This window comes from Malania oleifera, chromosome 11 (genome assembly GCF_029873635.1).
Source record: "Malania oleifera isolate guangnan ecotype guangnan chromosome 11, ASM2987363v1, whole genome shotgun sequence".
Classification (NCBI taxonomy): domain Eukaryota; kingdom Viridiplantae; phylum Streptophyta; class Magnoliopsida; order Santalales; family Ximeniaceae; genus Malania; species Malania oleifera.
In genome coordinates, this window is record NC_080427.1 from 36,296,879 (window position 1) to 36,318,804 (window position 21,926).

The window sequence follows — 21,926 nt, forward strand, 5'->3', positions numbered from 1 at the left end:
AAATAGTAAGGTTCCTAAGGCCCCCTAGAAATTTAGCACTGTCCTGTACACTCTTAGCATGTTTACCCTTGCCATGTTTGTCCAATTACTAAAAAAAACAGTTCATTATAAATTAATTACAGTTATGCAATTGTGCTTAGATAAGACACCAACACTCCAATTACTTACAACCAAGCACAATTCATTACCAGGGGCAGTTCACAACCAAACAGCATTGGAGTTGGGACCCAAACAAAAATTAATTGGGAAATCCTAATCCACCAAAGGGACTCCTAAGTTAACACAAATGAAATTAAAATAAAATCTTGAAAATAAAATGGAAGCAATACATACATATATATATAACAAAAATTAATTGGGAAATCCTAATCCACCAAAGGGACTCCTAAGTTAACACAAATGAAATTAAAATAAAATCTTGAAAATAAAATGGAAGCAATACATATATATATATATATATTTCTTTTGGGCTGCTTGCAATTTTTGAGTGACCATAATTGGTGTGGCAGCACATATACTTCACATTTTATGTCACACTGCTGCCTCAACAATCCATTAAAAAATAAAAAGGAAGAACTCTCCACTAATATCCTCACCATCCCATACCCCTTGCATACATTTACAAAAATCTTTAAAATTAAATGAATGTAAGCAAAAACTGAATTATATAACCCTATCACTGACATTTAGAATTAGATATGGTCTTAGGCATCATAAACAATGCAATTTTTTAAGGAAAAAAACAAATAAAATTCATCAAAAAGAAAATAATATACGAAGTAGAGGATAAGAAGTCCACAGGAAAAGAAAAGAGACGAAAAATGAAACTAAATCCCACTATGTTTTGCAATGTGCATGACAAGAAAGGAGCAAATTAGGTTTCTCAGCCAATATGCACTACACCCAAAAAACAGGCACAATGGTAGGGAAAGAGGGTTCACTGCCAGGAAAGTCATGAGACTTGGATAATTTTAGGATTGCAATTCAAGTTTTTGTCTTCCAATCATCAAGTTGCTTTTGTTAAGTTCAAATTGACTATCTTACAACTTATAAATTTTCCTTCACTAGACATTGTATATTTCATCTCATTCCATTTTTGGATTTTTTTTTTTTTTTTTAAGAGAAAAGGAAATTTATAGCCAAGGCAGGCCAACAACAGGTGGCGGCTAAAGAGATGAACAAGGGAAAGCTTGGCAACCAGGGAGAATGCGTATCACTAATCAAAACTGTGCACCTGAGTATATCCCTTAGCAACAAGGTAGGCCTCCAAACGAGCCACGGAACCATCATGATTGACTTTCATAATATAAACCTATCAACAACCAACCACAAACCTATGAGGAGGAAGAGGTACTAATTCCTCAAGTATTGTTATCCTGGACTCATCTCTTCAACCATTGCAATCCTGCTAAAGGTTTCAGGAACAGAGTTGGAAGAGAAACATTAAATAGAGTACTAACATAATAATAATAATAATATGAGGATGACAAAAAATTAAAAAAACAAAATTAGAGATTGGTTGTTGTGTACGGATGCATTCACCTTTCTGGACAGCAATGAAAGATCAGCATCTTGGGAAATGGAATCATCAGACTTGGAAATTGAAGGCCTAGCAAGAGAAGCTGGAGGACACTTAGCCACAGTTGTGTATACACATGCAAATTAGGAGGACCAAGGCAACAAGAAGGACTCAAACTAGGTCAAGATGCAGGTAGATGACTGGGTAGATTTAATAAGCTAGAATCAAGAAGGTTAGGTAGATGGAGCAACTCATCGAGGTCAGAAGCACTCATGGACTCAGAATTGTATTGCGTAGACTCAAACAAGGTAACATTGACAAAAAAAAAAACAAACACCATGCAGGATAAGTAGGATTATAACAGCAACATTTATTTGAGTCCATGAATACCCCAGAAAAATACATTCTATAGCACAAGGATCCAACTTATCCAAGTCGAGGGCTAACTAATGAACAAAGGACACGCCCTAATAAACAAGGAGGTCAAGAGAATAAAGGAGCATTCAGCAATAGAAAAAAGTTTCAAATTTTACAACCAAGAATGGAAGATGGTGTTCTATTGATGACAAATAGGTAGTGAGCACGACATTACTCCAAAACACTCAAGTAACATTCACCCATTGAGTGACTTCAAGGACGCATCTAACTTTCCTCTTTGCAACTTCATTTTGTTGTGAAGTGCGGGTACAAGATGACTAATGAACAACATCAGGTCTAGTCATATACGTGGTGAATTGGGTACTGAAGTACTCCATAGCATTACCACTACAAAGGTAAAGTGGTATTCTAACATGGTATCAAAGCTAGTAACTAGGAGATCCTAGGTTCTGGTCTCGTTGCCCACATTTTTTATGTGGTGTTTAAAAAATTATTGTATTCTTTGTAATGGGTGTTATCTATCAAGTGTATATCTCTCCACCTGCTGTCGGGCTGCACATGTGGGTGAGAGTTAAAGAATGATATAATTTTAGGTAAAATGGTATTCTAGCATATCCAAACAAGCAAATCAAAATGAGTCTTCATTTCAAAACAAAAGGCACAAAAAATATGAAATAACTCAAGACAACCCTTTATTAAATAAAGCCAAGTCATCTTTGAATAATCATCAACAATACCTACAAACATATCGGAAACCCAACTTTAACACACCCCAACTAGAACCCCAAGCATCTGGACTAACAAAAAAGGGCGTACTTATGATTATTGACTCGGAAACAAATGGAACATGATGACGCTTAGGAACTAGTTTCTTAACTTGTCTACTAAAGGATGACCAAGGAGACAACGGATTTGGAGTGGTGTAGAAGCAACAGTGTAGGCATTAGAGGGACATAACAACTCAAAGTACCAGCCTCATGTCCTCCCCCAATCGTCTTCCTTGCCTTTGCCTCTTGAATGACAACAAAATGAGGAAAGAATATTACTAAACAATTCATTGAATTTTTTATCTTGCTAACTAACATAAGATTGAAGGGAAATTGTTCCTATTTCCTTAACAATAGTAGCAATAGTAGCAGACCCATCAACAAGAGTAACACAAGGTAAACTTTCAAAATAATCAAAGGTAAAAAAGGAAATTTTTTACACTCATACCCATCATATGATTAGTAGTGGTTGAGTATACAATCCAAGGACTAGTGCGAAAAATACTAGAGGACAAGTAAGTCATAGGATTACTAGTCTGAGCAAGAGATGCAATGGTAAGAGAAGTTTGTTGAGATGCTTGATACTGCAAAAACTTGGAATACTTTTTTCTAAAATAGATATAGTACACTGCCCCCCCCCCCCCCCCTTTCAGCCCAAAAGTGTAGAATCTGTGGTAGCTAAATTGAAGATGCATGGTGGTTTACCATGAAGATCCCAACACTGCTTAATCTCATCCACAAGGAGTGCACTTGCGAGGGGGGGCCTCTACAACATCTATCCCTTCCACCACGACCATCAAAACACCTAGAGAACTTCTGTAGTACTTGGTGGAAAACCAAAATCATCTGTGTAATCAAAGCAAGTGATTGAAACATGAGATGCAAAGGCCAAGTAATGTCTACTAAAAGACGCACAGAGGACTCGAGAATAAACATCTGCAAAGGCTGACAACCCTGCACTACAAATGATTTGGGACGGCAACTGCTAGGACCTTTGCTTTTGCATCTCCCGGCTAATGGCAGTTATAGGTTGCACGATTTTAAGTTCCTTATGGATGTGCTTCATATCTGAAAAGTTCTCTGGGATGCTCTTGTCTCCCTATTGTAACTGAAAACACTCTAGGGACAGATCATATATACGTAATACGTGTGTTAAAGCTTGATATACATTTTTTTCCCACAACCTAACAGCTTAAGGTTTTAGGTAAAGTGGTATTCTAACATGGAGCCAGAGATAGTTACCAAGAGGTCCTGGATTCTAGTCTTGTTGCCCATGCTTATTGTGTGGTGTTTAAAAAAATTATTTGCATCCCTATGATGGGTGTTATTTATCTTTCCACCTGCTGCCAGACTGCACGTGCGGGGGAATGTTAAAAGTTTGATATACATTGTTAGCCTATAACCTAACAGCTTAGGCTTTTAGGTAAAGTGGTATTCTAACAACGTGTATATTTCTCGAATATTAAAGCTTGACATAATCATAAATCTCCTTGATTTCATCCCAAGAATGCACATCTGTCCAATCTAGGTATCCATTGAGTTGCACAATAAGGAGACAATGCATCATCCTAAACCCATGCTTCTTTCCTTTGGTCGCCACGGTGTGGATTGGAACAACTATTAAGATTCACCTAAGCCTATCAAATAGATCTTCACAGCCTTAGACCACTGCACATAATTTTTTAATTAACTTCTCGATTATTGTCTATTGCAATGATGAAGGAAACATACTTTTGAGACTCAAGGACTCCATCCCAACACAAACAAGACCAACAATGCACAAGGTCAATGTCCGGAACAACTACGGACAAGGTGAAACAGCTGAAACAACCACAAATGAGTCACAAAGTAACTGGCATAACACTGCCACAGCCCCAAGAAACTAACATGCAACCCTAATGGTACCAAACAACCATTAAAAAAGTGCCACGAGAGAATGACCAAAAAGGTTGGATCTTTTAACAAAAGGCCTAACCAATAACTTGATATTATGGAGTGCGGAAGCATTCAAAGGCATTCGAGAAGAAATCAGAGCAGAAACAACCTAAACAAGCTCTCACACGGATGAAATTTCACTGATTTTCAGATCAGCAAGTCCCTGGCTATATACGGGATTGGCTTTGCAAAATCTAAAGGCGCTCTTGAGATTCTATATAAGGAATTTTTTTGGTGAGTGTTGTGCTTTGCAGTGATGCCTGGAATTGTTTCTGATCTCTGGTGTTGTGGATGATCCAATAGTGGCAGGTTTGCATAGGATTCTGAGGTTAAGGGTTTGGCTTGGCAGCACCTATGCACATAGGGTTTAGGTTGAACCTTGCTCTGTACCATGTAAATTATTGGGTAAACTGGAAGACCTAATCACAGTGATAGGTCTCTCCCTCTGTTAATAATATATGTAAAGTACATAACAATGACCATAATACCTTTAGTAACTTATGCTTACTAACATTGCAATAACATATGCTAAATAACCAAAATAACCAATTAAAATAAGATATTATATGACCTTGAAATTACAATTGAAGGTGGAAATTACAACAACAGTCAGACCTTACATCCCACTAACAAGGTCGGCTGTATGAATCACTTCCCTCCACCCCAGCAATATCCTTTGACTATTGGAGGGTTGTCAATACTTACTATCTCACTACAAGTTATTCTCTCCCCTCCCCCTCGTACTGCCACTAACATTAACTAGCCCACTAGCATGATAACATGCAGATTTAAACTTCCCTATAAATATTCATCCAATAAAACTAATCGGGACATTAGCACACCTGCAAATTCTAAAATGAAAGTGAAAAGGCCAATATCTAAATATTGTTACTAATGTACCGCATGGTATGCATATGTCAAGATTTTAGATAAAGGAAAAAGGAAATATCTGCCCTCAAAGCTATACTATTATTTTGACTAGTATAAAACAAGGGCATGTAGTTGTGTATAAAAAATAAAAGCAAAACTCACCTGCAACGCATATGTAACAAACCAAGAAAGATGAAATATCTCATCCTTCAAACCCATCATGTAAAGACCTTCTTTTATCTTTTGTTCCTGAAATATAAGAAACTGGATATTCACTTGGCTGAAAAGCTTTCAAGGTTAGAAAACTATACACTCTTCTTCAAAATATTCAAAACAAGAAAAAAGAAACAGCAATAAATGCAGAAATAATAATGAATAGTCATTCTATCAAAAAGTAAATAATTCTAAAGCTCATTGTCAAACCTTCTCAAACACAGAATAGCTTATCAGGCGAGAGATTGGGTAGAGAAATCCCAAAAGATACCTGCTCATACGGTCAAAATTCATCTTACATAGGCTTGTCAAAAAGAGGATAATTTTATTACACGATACATATAAACGGAACAATAAGAAAACACTTTCTAAACTACAAGAAAATGAGTCAAAATCATATAGCTAAAAAAGATACAGCTCATAAGAAATACGTACAGCACTCCCATGACTGTCTTGATGATAGATTGGAACTCATCATCAGTGTATTCGCGAGTTGGAAAGGGCGCTATTCTTATCCTCGCGGGACTAAATTGCATCCAGGATAACTTGAGTGGGGAAGGTATGGCAAATGAGTGATGCGACGAAGATTCAATTTCTTCATTAACTATGTTAGTTTGTTGGGCAGCAAATATTATGAATGAATCCAAAACTTGTTGTAGCTGCAGCAAGAACAAAGTTAAAATCCATGCAAACAATTTTCAAAATACAGAAGTTCAAACTATGCACAAGCTATAATGACAATTCAAAACTGAATGCAAATCAGGATTTAAAATGGTTCAATCATTAAAATGAATAAACAGATTCACATGAAACCAAAGTCCAAATTCAAATAAACTAAGCCAAATCCAAATAAACTAAGTAAAAATCATCATGAAGTTCATTAGCTCACTAAAAATTACAATTCACTTTTTTCTCTTTGTAATAATTTTTCTTTAGTAATAAAAATCAAAAGCTCAGACCCATATATCTTATTGCTTTAATTCTTCAAGTCTCCAACAGACAAATAATACCATTGCATATTTAGAACAAAGCCCCCGGGCCAGATGGGTTCTCCTTATCATTCTTTCAGTCAAACTAGGGCAAGCTTAAGCAGGATTTTACCGACACTTTTGAGGAATTCTTAGACTGGGTACATTTGTGAGCAGAATCAATGCTACTTTCCTTACCCTGATCCCGAAGGAACTCGGGGCAACCAAACATTAAGGACTTTCATCCAATTAGCTTGGGGGGAAGTATTGTGGGAAAACATGTTTAATGACTTGTATTCTATATGTGTATAGTTAGCTATTTTAGGAAATTTTGTAACAGCCTGTATTCCTAGAATTAGACTGATTTGGTTAGTTTCCTATTCTATTAGAATATCCGATAAATCATGGGATCTGATATAACCTAGTTAATTTTCCTTTTCTGCAGTTAGGGTTGATCTATATAGCTAACGTTTTGTGTATTATTCAAATGAATGAAGAAAATTCTTCCACAAAGTGTTTCTCAGTTTGTGACATGGTACCAGAGCCTAAAGCTCTTTTCTAGGATTAAAAACCTCTTCACACAGGCCTTCATTGCCAAGACCATACTGCTGCTTCGTTTTACCCTGTTTTTTAGTTCAAAAACAGAGTATTTTTGCACTTTTTCTGTATAGCCTTCATTGCTGAAATTTCTTAGAGCAGTTTCCGTTCCTATTTCTACCTGTGCCAGCCTTCATTGCTGGTGGTTTCCGTTTCAAGTGATCGACCTTAATCGCCAACAGATCATTGTTCATGAAGAATGTCAGAGGTTGCAGAGACGACCTCTACAGCACAATCGGAGGAGATTATTCGATCCCAACAACCCGGGGAATTGTAAAATATCCAGGCAGCATATAGACTGAATGGAAAAAACTACCTCAAATGGTCTCAAATTGTCCGCGCCGTGCTGAAGGGAAAAGGAAAGATCAGCCATCTCATAGGTACAGGGCCGAAACCACAAGATCCTCGTTTTGAAGCATGGGATGAAGAAGATTCCATGTTATGGCGTGGCTGTGGAATTCTATGATTCCTGAGATTAGTGACACATGTATGTTCTTGGCTACTGCCAAGGATACTTGGGATGCCAACAGACATAATACTGAAAAGCTAGAGATGCGACTCAAGTATATGAGGTAAAGGTGAAGACGATTGCAGCAAAACAAGGGAGTAAATATGTTACTGAATATGCCAACCAATTGAAATCTTTGTGGCAAGAACTTGATCATTATAGAGTGACAAAAACAAAGTTTCCTGAAGATGCCACTGTTATAAAGGATTTCATTGAGCAAGATAGAGTCTATGATTTTCTTGTTGGACTTAATCCAGAATTTGATCAAGTAAGGATTCAAATTCTCGGCAAGCAGGAAGTTCCATGTTTTAATGAGGTGGTGGCACTGATTCAAGGTGAGGAAAGCAGAAGAGGGTCTGATGCTTGAACCACAGAACATGAACATCTCGGTTATGGTGGCTAGTGGTGGCAATAATTCAGTCACAAATGTGGAACAAGCACCGGTTTTTGAAAATGGGAGACCTGATCAGCCAAAGGCCCAGAACTGTGATTACAAGGACAACTTGTGGTGCACTTATTGTAAGAAGGCACGCCATACTCGTGAACGGTGTTGGAAACTTCATGGAAAACCTCCAAGCCGAGAGTGGGGACAGAAAGGAGAGCAGCCAAGGAACAATAGTCATACTCATGTTGCTGCGGTACAGAAAAATGAAGCAGCACCACAGAAGTTAGGCGGTCTCAACCAAGAAGAGGTTGAGAAGGTGAGATCTCTTATTGGCAATCTTAACAAACCTTCAGGTACTTACTCGTTGGCATATTCAGGTGAGTTTCCTACATCTATTGGATTAAATGTCTCTGGTGAAACCTGTGCCAACTCCTGGGTCATGGACTCAGGAGATACCGACCATATGACCCACTCACCGAATGGTTCTCTCACATATTTGCCATGCCCAAGCAGTAGGAAAATAGCCACAGCTGATGGTTCCTTGACCACTGTAGCAGGTGTAGGAGATGTCAAAATAAACCCATCACTGATTTTAAAAAATGTTCTCCATGTACCTAGATTATCCACAAACCTTCTCTCTATTCAAAAACTCACTCAAGATTTATGGTGCAAAGTGGTTTTTCATCATAGTTATTGTGTATTTCAGGACAAGGCTTCGGGGAGGATGATTGGACATGCTAGAGAACAGGATACACTCTACTACCTCGAAGAACCGAGTCAGTCAAGCATTGCCAAGGGAAAATTATCTCTCTTTTTCGTCCAATAAAGATAAAGTTTGGCTTCACCATCACTGACTTGGACATCCGCCCTTTAGAGTCAGTAAAATTCGGTTTCATTCTTTATTTAAAGGTTAAAATGCTGAGAATTTTCATTGTGAACTGTGTAAACTTGCTAAACACAAATGTGTATCTTTTCCAGTCAGTAATAAAAGATGTTCTATTCCTTTTTATCTCATTCACAGTGATATTTGGGGTCCTCCTAATATTCCTAATGTTTCTAAGGCACGATGGTTTGTATCATTCATTGATGATTGTACTCGTGTTACATGGCTTTTCTTGCTCAAACATAAATCCGATGTCAATACTGTTCTCCCAAATTTTTGTTCTATGGTTAAAAATCAATTTGGGGTCGATATCAAAAGGTTTAGATCGGATAATGCTAGGGATTATTTCAATCAAGTCCTAACTCCATACTTTAAAAAGGAAGGGATAGTACACGAGTCACCTTGTGTCAATACCCCACAGCAAAATGGCGTAGCTGAAAGGAAAAATGGTCACCTTCTTGAGTCAACCTGAGCTTTCATGTTCCAAAAAAATGTGCCTAAATCCTTTTGGGGGGAAGCAGTTCTTACAACCGCTCATCTTATAAATCGTTTGGCTTCCAAAGTCTTGGGATTCAAAAGTGCAATGGAAATGCTCTCTCAACATTCTATCCTTACCTACACACTACAAATAATCTTGTCCCTAGGATATTCGGGTGCGTGTCATTTGTTCGTATTCATAGTCAGAATAGGGGAAAGCTAGATCCGAGGGCGTTAAAATGTGTCTTTGTGGGTTATTCTTCAACTCAAAAGGGGTATAAATGTTATCATCCTCCATCTAAGAAGTTCTATGTCTCAACGGATGTTACTTTCAATGAACAAGAGTCCTATTTCGCCACTCCTTATCTCTAGGGGGAGAGTTCAAAAATGGAAGATAAGGATAGGGGGGATGGGATGTTTTACTTGATCTGCTGTCACTTCCTGTATCTAAACCAGTTTCTTGTTCCCCTGTGCCAAATCATATGTCCAAACCTGTGCCCGAAATTCCCCAGAAAAAAACTAATTCTGCTCTTCGGAATGTGAGATTCGGCAAAGTGTTTTCAAGGAGGAAGGTGGCTGTCCCTGAATCTGTGCAAGTTTGAGACTCCAACTCGGATCCTGAGAATGAGGTAACAATTTCTAACCCTTCATTGCAAGCTGAAACCGAACCCCAGGTTAATGACCAACATCTTCCTATTGCTGTTAGAGAAGGAACTAGAGAGGTGCACAAAACAACCTTTATATCCTCTCTCAAATTTCTTGTCCTTCAAAAATTGTTCACCATCCCATTAGCTTAAACACCATTGTCATCCTTACCACGTTATCCGAGGCTTTGTCCAATGAGAAATAGAAACAAGCTATGAATGTAGAGATGGAGGCGTTGGGGAAAAAAATAAACTTAGGAGTTTGTGATATTTCCGGCAGGAAAGAAATCCGTGGGGTGTAAATGGGTTTACACTGAAGTATAGAGCACATGGATCAATAGAGAGATACAAGGCAAGGTTAGTGGCCAAGGGGTATACTCAAACCTATGGAATTGACTACCTAGAGACTTTTGCTCCAGTTACAAAGATGAACATTGTTAGAATGTTGTTGTATCTAGCAGCTAATTATGGTTGGGACTCACAGCAGTTTGATGTCAAGAATGCATTTTTGAATGGAGAGCTAGAGGAAGAAATTTATATGGAAGTCCCGCCAGGTCATGGGAATAATTTGGCTGCTCATACTGTGTGCAAGCTAAAGAAAGCCTTGTACAGTCTTAAACAATCGCCGCAGGCATGGTTTGGAAAGTTTGCAAGAGTTATGATGGCCATGGGATATAGACAGAGCCAAGGGGATCATACATTGTTCATTAAACACTCACCTTTTGGGGGAGTCACAACCCTCTTGGTATATGTCGATGATATAATAGTGACAGGGGATGACGATAAGGAGCGACAGATTTTGAGTCAGTGTTTGGCTAAGGAGTTTGAGATCAAGGCATTAGTGGGGCTGAAATATTTTCTTGGGATCGAGGTGGCTCACTCTAGACAGGGCATTTTTATATCTCAGAAGAAGTATGTTATGGATCTCCTCAAAGAAACCAGCAAGACGGCGTGCAAACCAGCAAGTACTCCAATAGATCCTAACCTTAAGACTTGGAAAGGCAAAGGAGGTTGCTGCAGTAGATAGAGAAACGTACCAACGCCTGTTAGGAAGACTCATTTATCTGTCTCACACACGACCAAATATAGCTTATGCAGTGAGTGTGATTAGTCAATATATGCATAGCCCGAAGGAAGTCCATCTGCAGGCAGCTCACCGAGTGTTACAATACCTCAAAGGGACACCAAGAAAAGGTATTCTGTTTAAAAGGAACGGAAACTTAGTTCTTGAGGCATACATGGATGCCGATTATGCTGGGTCAATTGTTGACAGGAGATCGACCTCTGGATATTGCACCTTTCTTGGCAGAAATATTGTGAGGTGGAGGAGTAAGAAACAAAATGTGGTGGCTCGGTCTAGTGCGGAGGCAGAATTTCAAGCAAAGGCTCAAGGTGTATGTGAACTACTTTGGTTGAAGATTATCTTAGAAGACATGAAGATTAAGTGGGATGGCCCGATGAGACTATTGTGATAATAAGTCCGCAATCAGCATAGCTCACAATCCAGTACAGCATGATCGAACAAAGAACATTGAAATTGATAGACACTTCATCAATAAAAAGTTGGAGAATGGATTGATTTGTACACCTTATGTGTCTCCACATGGCCAACTTGCTGATGTACTTACCAAGAAGTTAAGTAGTTCAGTGTTTCAGAGTATTGTATCCAAGCTGGGAATGGAAAATACCTATTCGCCAGCTTGAGAGAGAGTGTTGGGAAACGTGTTCAATGACTTGTATTCTATACCTGTATAGTTAGCTATTTTAGGAAATTTTGTAACAGCCTGTATTCCTAGAATTAGGCTGATTTGGTTAGTTTCCTATTCTGTTAGAATATCCCATAAATCCTACGATCTGATATAACCTAGTTAATTTTCCTTTTTTGCTGCTAGGGTTGATGTATATAGGTAACGTTTTGTGTATTATTCAAATGAATGAAGAAAATTCTTCCACGAAGTGTTTCTCAGTTTGGGTCAAGTATCTATAAAATCCTTGCTAAAGTCCTTGCTATAGGGCCTCAAAAAAACCACTGTGGAAGTATATAAACACACCTTTGTGGTGGGAAGACAAATCATGGATGCAGCCCTAATAGCTAACAAGGTAGTGGATACTTACTGGAGGAAAGAGAGAAATGGGGTGGTGTGCAAACTTAATCTGGAGAAAGCTTTTGATCAAGTCAACTAGAACTTCCTTCTCTTTACTTTAAGGAAAATGGGTTTTGGCGACCATTGGTGTAGTTGGATTGCTCATTGCATCAACACACCAAGCTTCTCTATGTTAATCAATGGGCGGCCCACTGATTTCTTCTGCTTCTACAGAAGTCTGAGATAAGGGGACCCCCTATTCCCCTTTTTGTTCATCGTGGTGACAGAGGTATTGAGCTTCATGTTGGTAAAATTACAGGAGAAGGGCTGCTCAAAGGCACTAGAGTTGGCAGGGTTTGAAGCGGTTTCAGGTTTGAAAGTTAACCTTGGAAAGAGTAAAATCATTCCAATTGGAGAAAATGTAGATGGGGCTCTCCTTGCTGGTCTTCTAGGCTGCAAAATGGGGTACTTTCCCTAGGGCTACCTCTCAGCACCAAATCCAAAGACAAAAGAGTGTGGGATCCGATCATTGAAAATTTTGGAAAAAAGGTTGGCTGGATGGAAGAGGAATTGCTTATCAAAATTTGGCAGACTCAGTCTCATCAAAAGCACCTTGACAAATCTCCGTCTACTTCATGTCTCTCCTTCCCCTTCCAATATCAGTTGCCAAGAGACTTGAAGGAATTCAAAGGAGGTTCTTCGAGGGAGTTTCGGGGCGGAATTCAATTTTCACATTGTCAAATGGGGCATGATGAAACAAACCTTTTCATTTAAGAGGCTTGGGTTTGAAATCCCTCCACATTTTCAACAAAGCCCTTTTAGGGAAATGTTATGGAGATTCATGATTGAGAAAGCCACCTTTGGCAGAAATCATTGCAGTGAAATATGGGCTTGAACATAATGATTGGATCTCCCAGGCTAATAAAGGACCACACGGTGTAGGAGTTTGTAATTTCATCTGGAAAGGCTGGAATGATTTTGCTTCCCATATCAGGTTTCAAGTGGGTAGGGGGGACCACATTTATTTTTGGCATGACTTGTGATGCAATCAAGAAGCTCTTCGTGTCTTATTTCCAGCCATCTACAACTTGGAATGTGACAAATATGCCCGTGTCAGTCAACCCCTTCAAACTTCATATCAGGGGCTCTTTTGGACAAGAAACCTCTAGAACATGGCACTGACTCTGATCAGACAAAGTGGGTTATCACTGATTCTGTGGGAGGGGAACTCGGGGCCTGGAAATGAATTTGGTCCACAAAGAAGAAGAGAAAGGCTATGTCCCTCATTCCCCTAGAAATTTTCTACTGCATTTGGAAAGAGAGGAATTGGAGAGTGTTCGTAAATTCAACCTCAACAATCCAAACCAGCAAAGAACACTGGTATACTGCGGACAATAGCTGGCACAGTAGGACTGTTACTAATGATGTAATCTTTGATTTGTGTGACACCCTTCAGGGTCCTTGATTTAGTGTACAACGGGCTAGCATGCCATCCCCTTGATGCCTCTTGAATAAAGTTTCATTTACTTATCAAAAAAAATAAAAAATAGCATTGTACTAGGAATTTGTAAGGCCTTTGAGTATCTTTTGAATAAAGGAGGCTGTAACTAGCAAACACAAATAAACTAAGACTACTGAAATTAAGCAGGAATCCTTTTAGGCATAACACCTAATGGGCTAACAGTTAGCCAAACAAGCAAGCATTACCATTTACATTTCAAGTCTGATGATACCTTAGATCATCAGATGTAGACAATCAGTAATTATAAATCACCAACCATGCATGTACTTCTTTTTCCATTTTGCTGTATTGAACCATTTTCAAATAATGGTCCATTTGGGTTCCATCGACCCAGCAACAAGAAAGAAATTCGTTTTCGGATCTAGAACTAAAATTTCTAATAAAAAAATCACCTAACTGGGAGCCACCCATGTACACAAGATGTATACAAAGTATTAAAAAAAATGACACGACGAGAAAAAACTATCAACAAAATTTATAAAAGAGATTATCCAAACAAAAAAGCTCCAGTCAACAGAATGTAACAAAAAGAACCACCTCCCTTTTATCTTCTCCATATTGGTATCTACCCCTCAAAGCTCAAGAGGCTAGAATTTCCTTATTTCCAAACTATCCACCACAAAGCCAGGAGGATGGCACCCCAAAACTCCTTGTTCTTCCTCTAAACCCCTCCAAGCCAAAAGTTCATTCTCCACCTAATCCAAAATTAGCCAACGCCAAGAGTTACACAGAAAAGAATTTAAATTGACATTCTACTGATATCAATATTACATTATTAGGGCCCTTTTCTTCGCATGATACTAATCAATAAACTTACTTAACTTCAACAAAAGAAAGTCCATTAACTTCAACGGCACTGGAACACTGCTGAATCTGTAGGTAAAGAAATCTGGGCTTGTAAGGGTATTCTTACGAATAGAGAAAGGGAAAAAACCTTGTCTTTGATCCCACTCACTATCTTCTACATTGCGTAGAGAGAGAGAAATGCTAGAGCTTATGAGGAACAACTACATCTCCCACAATCCTCAAGGGTTGATGGCTTACTATTTCAAACTGGTTTAGTGGGCAGTACATATTGAACACCATAGTTGTCAAATCAAGATTCGAATTGTGGATTGAAATTCCAATTTTTGAAATTGAGAATCAAATTGAATTGAATCATAAGATTTGGTACGAATTCCAAAATCAATACAAAATGACATGCATATATCGATAAATGAACAAGAAGCAAAATGATAAAATACATTTAAATTTTGACAATGAAAAAAAAAAAAAAAAAAAACATATTTCATAGTAAGAGAATAAATCAAGAAATATTAATCAAAAAACTAACTTTATGCTGTTTAAGGGAAGGAATCAAGAAAAAATAATTAAAAAATTGAGCTTTTGGTGTTTATCAATAATTTAAAAAAAATATTTTAAGCATATTATTTTTCAAATTAAAAAAAAATAACTAACTTAAAAGATGATAATAATTTAACAAACTACTAAAAAAAACCAATTTTTTTTAATCTTAACAAATTACAACACAATGAAATATGAGTACCACCATAGGAATAGTGTTCTTCCCTTCTTCTTAATAGCATAACACTATACTCCTCCAAAAGTGAAGAATGGTTTTGTGAAGGCAACAGAAGGCCTAAATTTCTATTTTCTCCTTTTTTTAATATAAAATTGGCATAGATAAAGATTGGAAGATAATCATATAAAAATAAAAGCAATAAAAAAAAGAATTATAGTTTTTGCGGTTTTAAACTAGTCGGGTCTGTCAGGATATGATATATCTAGAATTGCGTGAATAGATGGATCTAGAACAATTTATTAGATTGATGATGTGAATCAGTAGATTCAGCAATGGTTTAGTTGTTTGTAGATTCAATATCAAGATTCGAATCAATTTGGTGTGGAATTGATATGCATAGTATGAATAGAATCGTGAATTGTAAGATTCTAAAAACTATGCTAGACACACATTTAATTTTTTATTCTCGGATACAATGTGACATTGTGACATTGTTGATCCATCTTTTCTATTTTCTCTCTTTTTTCTGTGTTTCCATTATGATGGCACTCCCTTGGTGCCCTTTCAATGAATTCTCCCTTTAAAAACTAAAAAAGAAAAATAAAAAGAAATCCCACCACCTGCCCAAGCATACATATACAAATATTCATCTATACTAAAGCATTTGACAAGAATTGGTCACATCTTCAATAGTATGTTTCGTTCTTTTCAAATGTTTCAAAACACTTGTTTTGACTTTAGTGGGGATGCAAAGTTGTGTTCAGCATACCAAGTTCGATGAGATACAAAATGGGCGGTATGTAATTGATTGTTGGGTAGACTTGAAGAGAAAGCTTAAGGCACAATTCTTTCCTAAGAGTGTACAATACTTGGCAAAACTACGAGACCTTAAGCGCACTAGTCCAATCAAGGACTATGTGAAATATTTCTCTACTTTGATGTTGGATATTCAAGACATGTCAGAGAAGGACAAGTTATTTTATTCCCTAGAAGGGTTGAAACCATGGGCAAGGGAAGAAATTCATTGACAAAGAGTTCAAGATTTGCCTATCGCTTAAGCTTCCACAAAATGCTTGACTAACTAGCTGGAGAGAGTTCCATAACGTCCAAAGAGAGTGGCATGGGTGGAAACAATGGAAAGTTTTTCAAGAAAGGCAAACCCAAAGGTTAGGGGGTTAACACCAAGGCATTAACTTCAAAGGAAGCTTCATCATCTCAGTCTTTCAACACATTCAATGGTAAGGGTAAGCTAGCATGCTTCTTATGTCGAGGCTCTCACAAAGTTGCTGATTTCCGTCACAAGTCATCATTCAATGCCTTGCAAGATTTCAGGTACAAGGAGATGATGAGGGCTAGGAAACTCTAACGACGGATGCAAAATGTGGTTAATGCGTTGGAGAGGCAAGCGAAAATACCATAAGTTACACAACGGGTTAATGTTTGAGGATTTACAGATCAATGGGAAGAGCATTCGTGCTACGGGGGATATCAGGACTATCCATGAATTGGTCTAACAAGCAAAAGTGAAGAGACTCAACTTGAACTTGGAGAAAGACTCGGGACGCATAGAAGCGGTTAACTCCATAGCTTACCCTACTCTATGAGTAGCAAAGTGACTGTGAAGCTTAGTCAGTGAGCTAGACATGTGAATTTCACAGCCATGCCGATTGAAGATTTCCATGTGATACCTGGAATGGAATTCCATAGTGAGACTAAGGCAATACCGATGTCGTTTGTTGGTTCCCTCTATTTGATAGGAGATAGCCCTTGCATAGTGTAAGCTTTTGCTAAGAAAGGGGATGACAAAAAGATTGCATAGTGTAAGCTTTTGCTAAGAAAGGGGACGACAAAAAGATTCTCTCAGCCATGCAACCCAAGAAAGGGTTGATAAGGGGTGAGCAGATATTTCTTGCCACATTAGTGGTAGATGAAGAAGTAGGCCAAGAGTGGGTGCCCATCACCATCCAAGTTGCACATCTTCTCATTTCTTTCAATTTCATTACCTTGTGCTTTTTTCAATTAAAGGTGGGTTGTCTTGGAGCCTAACAAATACATTACATCTTTGTGTAGGAGTGTGATTGTTCGCAAATATTTCTCAGGCTAGTGCTTGCACAATGTGTGGGAAGTATATAAACAATTGAACGCTTAGCAAAATTGTAATACAATAATATTCTTAATGATGAGGGAATAACCTTGGATGGAATTACCCACCTGATTAGGGCTGCTTTTTTTTTTTTGAGGTGCGTAGGTCTAAACAAGAGGGTGGTTTGGGTAATGGAAATCTGATGTCAAAAAACATAGCCCTTTTGACTAAATGGCTTTGGCAGCTTCCGCTAGAGAATTCCTTTATGTGGCATTTGGTTGTTAAAAGTAAGTATGGATTAGACGAGAATGGGTGAGATACTAATTTGAGATTTAGACGTTCTTTGGAGAGTCCATGGAAAGCTATCTCTCAAAGTTATCCCTTCTTCATTCCCCATATTAGAATCCTCGTGGGTAGGGGTAGTAACATCCAGTTTTGGAAAGATCCTTGGTTGGGGAATGTAGTTTTGTCCACCTCTTTTCCACTCCTTTTTCGCCTAAGCTCAAGGCATTCTTCTTTTGTTGTTGATTCAGGTGGTCCTTTGCCTTCTTGGGATTTCCACTTCTGCAAATCGCTAAATGATAAGGACAAGAGAGAACTATCCTCTTTGCTAGTATTATTGAATAACTGTCATTTTCCTTTAGAAGAGCATAGGCAGTCTTGGTCTTTGGATCCTTCAGGGGTTTATTCGTGCAAATCTTTTTGTGATTTTTTGAATAAGTCAAATTTTTTATTTTCGCTCTATAGTTCCATTTGGAAGGCCAAAGTCCCCTTTAAAATTAAGGCTTTTATCTAGTTGGTTGCTCTTGATAGAATTAATACCAATAACTTGTTGCAGTTTAGGAGACCTGCAAAGGCTATATCTCCAGACATATGTGTTCTCTGCTTTAATTGTTAAAAATCATCACTGCATTTGTTCATTCATCGTGACTATGCTTGCAATGCTTGGAATAAGCTATTTGGTATTTTAAGCAAATGTTGGGTGAGCTCTGAGACAGTGGAGGATTTTTTGGCAGTGACGTTTGCTGGATTTCGCAGGAAAAAGGAAATGTGCTTTTTTGCAGTTTCTTGGGGGTTGTGGATGGAGCATAATGCGCACATTTTTCTAGTGAAGAGGTCGGCTCAGGTGCTGGTTTGGGAAAAGATACATTATTTGGCTTCTTTGGTGTGTGGCACAAGGAAATTTTGAGAGGGTGAGCTTTTCTGACATTCAGCACAATTGGCGTTATGCGTTGGATTGTTAGTTTGTGATGATTTTTTTTCTCTTTTGTTCTTTAGTCTATAGATTGTTCCTTTGTGTTTTTTATCTGAATTTTCCTGACTTTGTTAAGGACGTCTTATTCTCCTAGATGTATATTCTTATTCTATAAATGAATTTTTCTTTTATTATCATAAAAAAAATAATCTCAACATTATCCCATTTACAAGGATGTTATTCCCTCATCATTAAGAATATTACTGTATTATATACATTTTTTTAACCAAATTTCCCACACATTGAGCAGGCACTAGCCTGAGAAATATTTGCAAAGAATCACACTCCCATAAAAAGCTGTAATATATATGTTGGGCTCCAAGATGACCCACACCTGGTTGAAAAAAGCACAAGGTCATGAAATTGAAGGAAATGAGAAGACATGTACAATCACAAGTCACAAGATACAAGAATTTACATGGTTCAGCACTTAGGCCTACATCTACTAGCATTTCAACAAGAATCAATTCATTATGGATGTAACAAATTACAACAAGAGAGCTTGGACACTCCTCTCCTCACAACTTGTAAAAAGACCCATCAAGGCTTAAACAGAAGTACCCACACAATTTTTTTTTAATATAAACAAAGAATCGCATTAAAGGAAGAAAGGAGTATAACAAAGAGAATTGTATCATTTGCGAACAAAAAGGTGTGAAGTGGGCAACTCCTCATGATCCACCCTAATCCCTTCCACCAAACCTCTTTCAAACCCATGAGCATGACCCAACACTATTTAACACTCAATTTTTCTTTTTAACTCCACACAGTCACATGCATATTGCTCATAAAAATTAAATCTGCATATATGTTAACTTCCAAGATCACGGCAATCAAATAATTGAGAAAAATCAAATACATTGCAATGCTGTAAACCATGACCAACAAGCTTTGCCTGTAAAATTCTTCACGCAGTTAAGTATAAATGCCAAAACACATACTTTATACACACAAGAGAGAGAGAGAGAGAGTGAACGGGGGAAAGAGATCATACAGTAAAAAACCCACTGAAGCTGTACTGCAGAATTGGCACATTTTGAACACCCAATTCCAAATCATTGAGGTAGGGACCATTTGTGTCCATGATGGTTTTCACATCAGGAAATCCTGAGAAAGCCCACGAGTGGTTGAGGCGTATGCTATAATCAAATAACTGAGGACCTTGATCATGAAATACAATAGCTCCTCTGATTTTGGGATTTGAACAATTCCTAAACAAAGACAAAAGCAGAAGCACTTACAGGTCATCCCATCTACAAGAATGTGATCCTTCATTAGATTTAAAAAATTATGTTGCTACACACCCACCCATGCAAAGAGAGATAGGAAGAAAACAAAAATGCAAACAAGGAAGAAGAAGAAGAAGAAGAAGAAAGAACAAAATTCAATCCAAAAACAAGAGTAAAGCATTCATCATGCTAATAAGCAGATAACTGCAAATCGTACAAGATGAGAGCTTAGAACATTCACATAAAGAGTTAAATAGTTTAAGGCTGGAATTGTTGAATCACTAGTGCGCGACACAATGAGAATATGATGTCACAAACAGTTAATGAGGAAACAATATATAAATTATAAAAGAACAAAAAATAGTGATGGGGAAGGCTACCTACAACAAGAATCGTAGTACAAACATGTCTATTTGGTATTGTTTTTGTTTCTTATCAGTTTTCTTTGAAATACAATAAAGAGAAACAAGTAATGGATTTGTTTGTGTCCCTACTTGGAACAAGTGGATTGGAGAGAATAGTTTGAACATGAATCGCAAGAATGTCAAAAAGCAACTGATTGACATCATTCTCTCCATTTCACTGACCAGAAAGACCTGCAGTACTGATGATTAGTCAAAGGAAGTTCACAACAGTTAAAATCAGTACAACAAGGCATTAAAGTAAACAAAGTTAATATTTTTATGCACATTGTACAAGCTGATTTCCCCATGACCATATCAACATAGAGGCCCCTAACAACAACTCTGTTTTCAATCAAGGACTACCACAGCACAACAATTCAAAACACAAAGAAATTTATTACTTACTTGATTTGATTATAGGCAGCATACATATCTGAACGTATGTAAGTTTCAAGCTCTATTTCATCTTTGTAAACTCTGCTAACCAGCTGTAAAATATAGAAATTTGAATTACTAACATACCCTGGAATGAAAGAGTGAAGGACACAAAGTCAAGTCTGCTATTTCATATGTATCTGATTGAAGAGATACAGTAGAGGAAGAACATGACCTTCACCCATATATGCAACAGATAGAATATATACAGCAAGGACCAAAGACATTTCTAAATATGCCACCAATCCCTATCCTATATTGGCCAATGCGAAATATAGAATTCATTCTATCTCATAATTTTTTTAAGACAACACCCTCGTGGTTGTGAGAAATAATTGCTAAAAACTTATGTGTTGATGATAAAGGACATGATAATAACACACCCTGACACTCTACAGTGGTTGATGTTTTGTACCACGGGATGGCATCCTCTTGATGCCCTGCTAATATAAATTTCTCTTTATTGATCAAAAAAATATAATTGTTTAAGTGAGAATATCATGAAGTGATATGTCCTGAAAGTATATCAAAGTAGTCACTACCTAGCATTAAATAAACAGAATTGGGAGGCATGAATGTATATTCTAGGCATTATCCAAAAGCTAACTGTGTCAAAATCAACATGGGACTGTGAAGTTAAAAATGGCAAGATCGAACATTTGATCTTTCAATTTCACTCATAGTTACTCATGTTTTATTACATATACCAAATTTCGGGTGGGCAAATGAGCTTCACATTCATTTCTGGGAAGACATGGGTGGGTTATTTGGCGATTCTCTTGTCATTTCTCGTTTGAGGGAGCAGCTTCTGCTTCATTGCTATAAGATGGGAATCATTTTTCGAGGGATTTCCGTTTCTCTTGGAACAGACATCTCAGCACCCTTCAAAAATCCATTGCTTCTCTCTCTCTCTCATAGAAAAGAGACTATATAAATAGAAAGAATAAAAAATAATACAAAATGAGACCACGGCGCTCTTCAAAATAAGGGAAAAGAAGTACCAAGTACATGGTATCCCAGGCAGCTATACTTCTCTAAAAGTAGTCTGTATGACAACATGCAATGGACAAACCTCCACAGCAACTTTTCCAACAAACCAAATGAATTTTTCTGGAGTTATCCAGACAACATCAAAGAAATTCAGCTGAATTTTTTTCCAGCCTTTGAGCCAAAATGCAAAATTGCAAGGGTATTTTTTCTGAATAGAAAAGAAAATTTATTGAGAAAAGAAGGATGTACAGAGAGGAG

General features: G+C 37.6%; 1 protein-coding gene across 1 annotated transcript in view; it reads right to left on the reverse strand.

Annotated features, from left to right (window-relative positions):
* LOC131167326 (ABC transporter A family member 1) overlaps positions 1-21,926 on the reverse strand; it is a 163,840-nt gene that overhangs the window by 139,758 nt on the left and 2,156 nt on the right. Inside the window, exons 4-8 of the mRNA XM_058126095.1 lie at positions 20,649-20,731; positions 19,605-19,821; positions 6,118-6,341; positions 5,893-5,953; positions 5,632-5,718 (exon numbers count right to left, since the gene is read on the reverse strand). Of these exons, the coding sequence (XP_057982078.1) occupies positions 5,632-5,718; positions 5,893-5,953; positions 6,118-6,341; positions 19,605-19,821; positions 20,649-20,731 (672 nt within the window). The remainder of the gene's footprint in view (positions 1-5,631; positions 5,719-5,892; positions 5,954-6,117; positions 6,342-19,604; positions 19,822-20,648; positions 20,732-21,926) is intronic.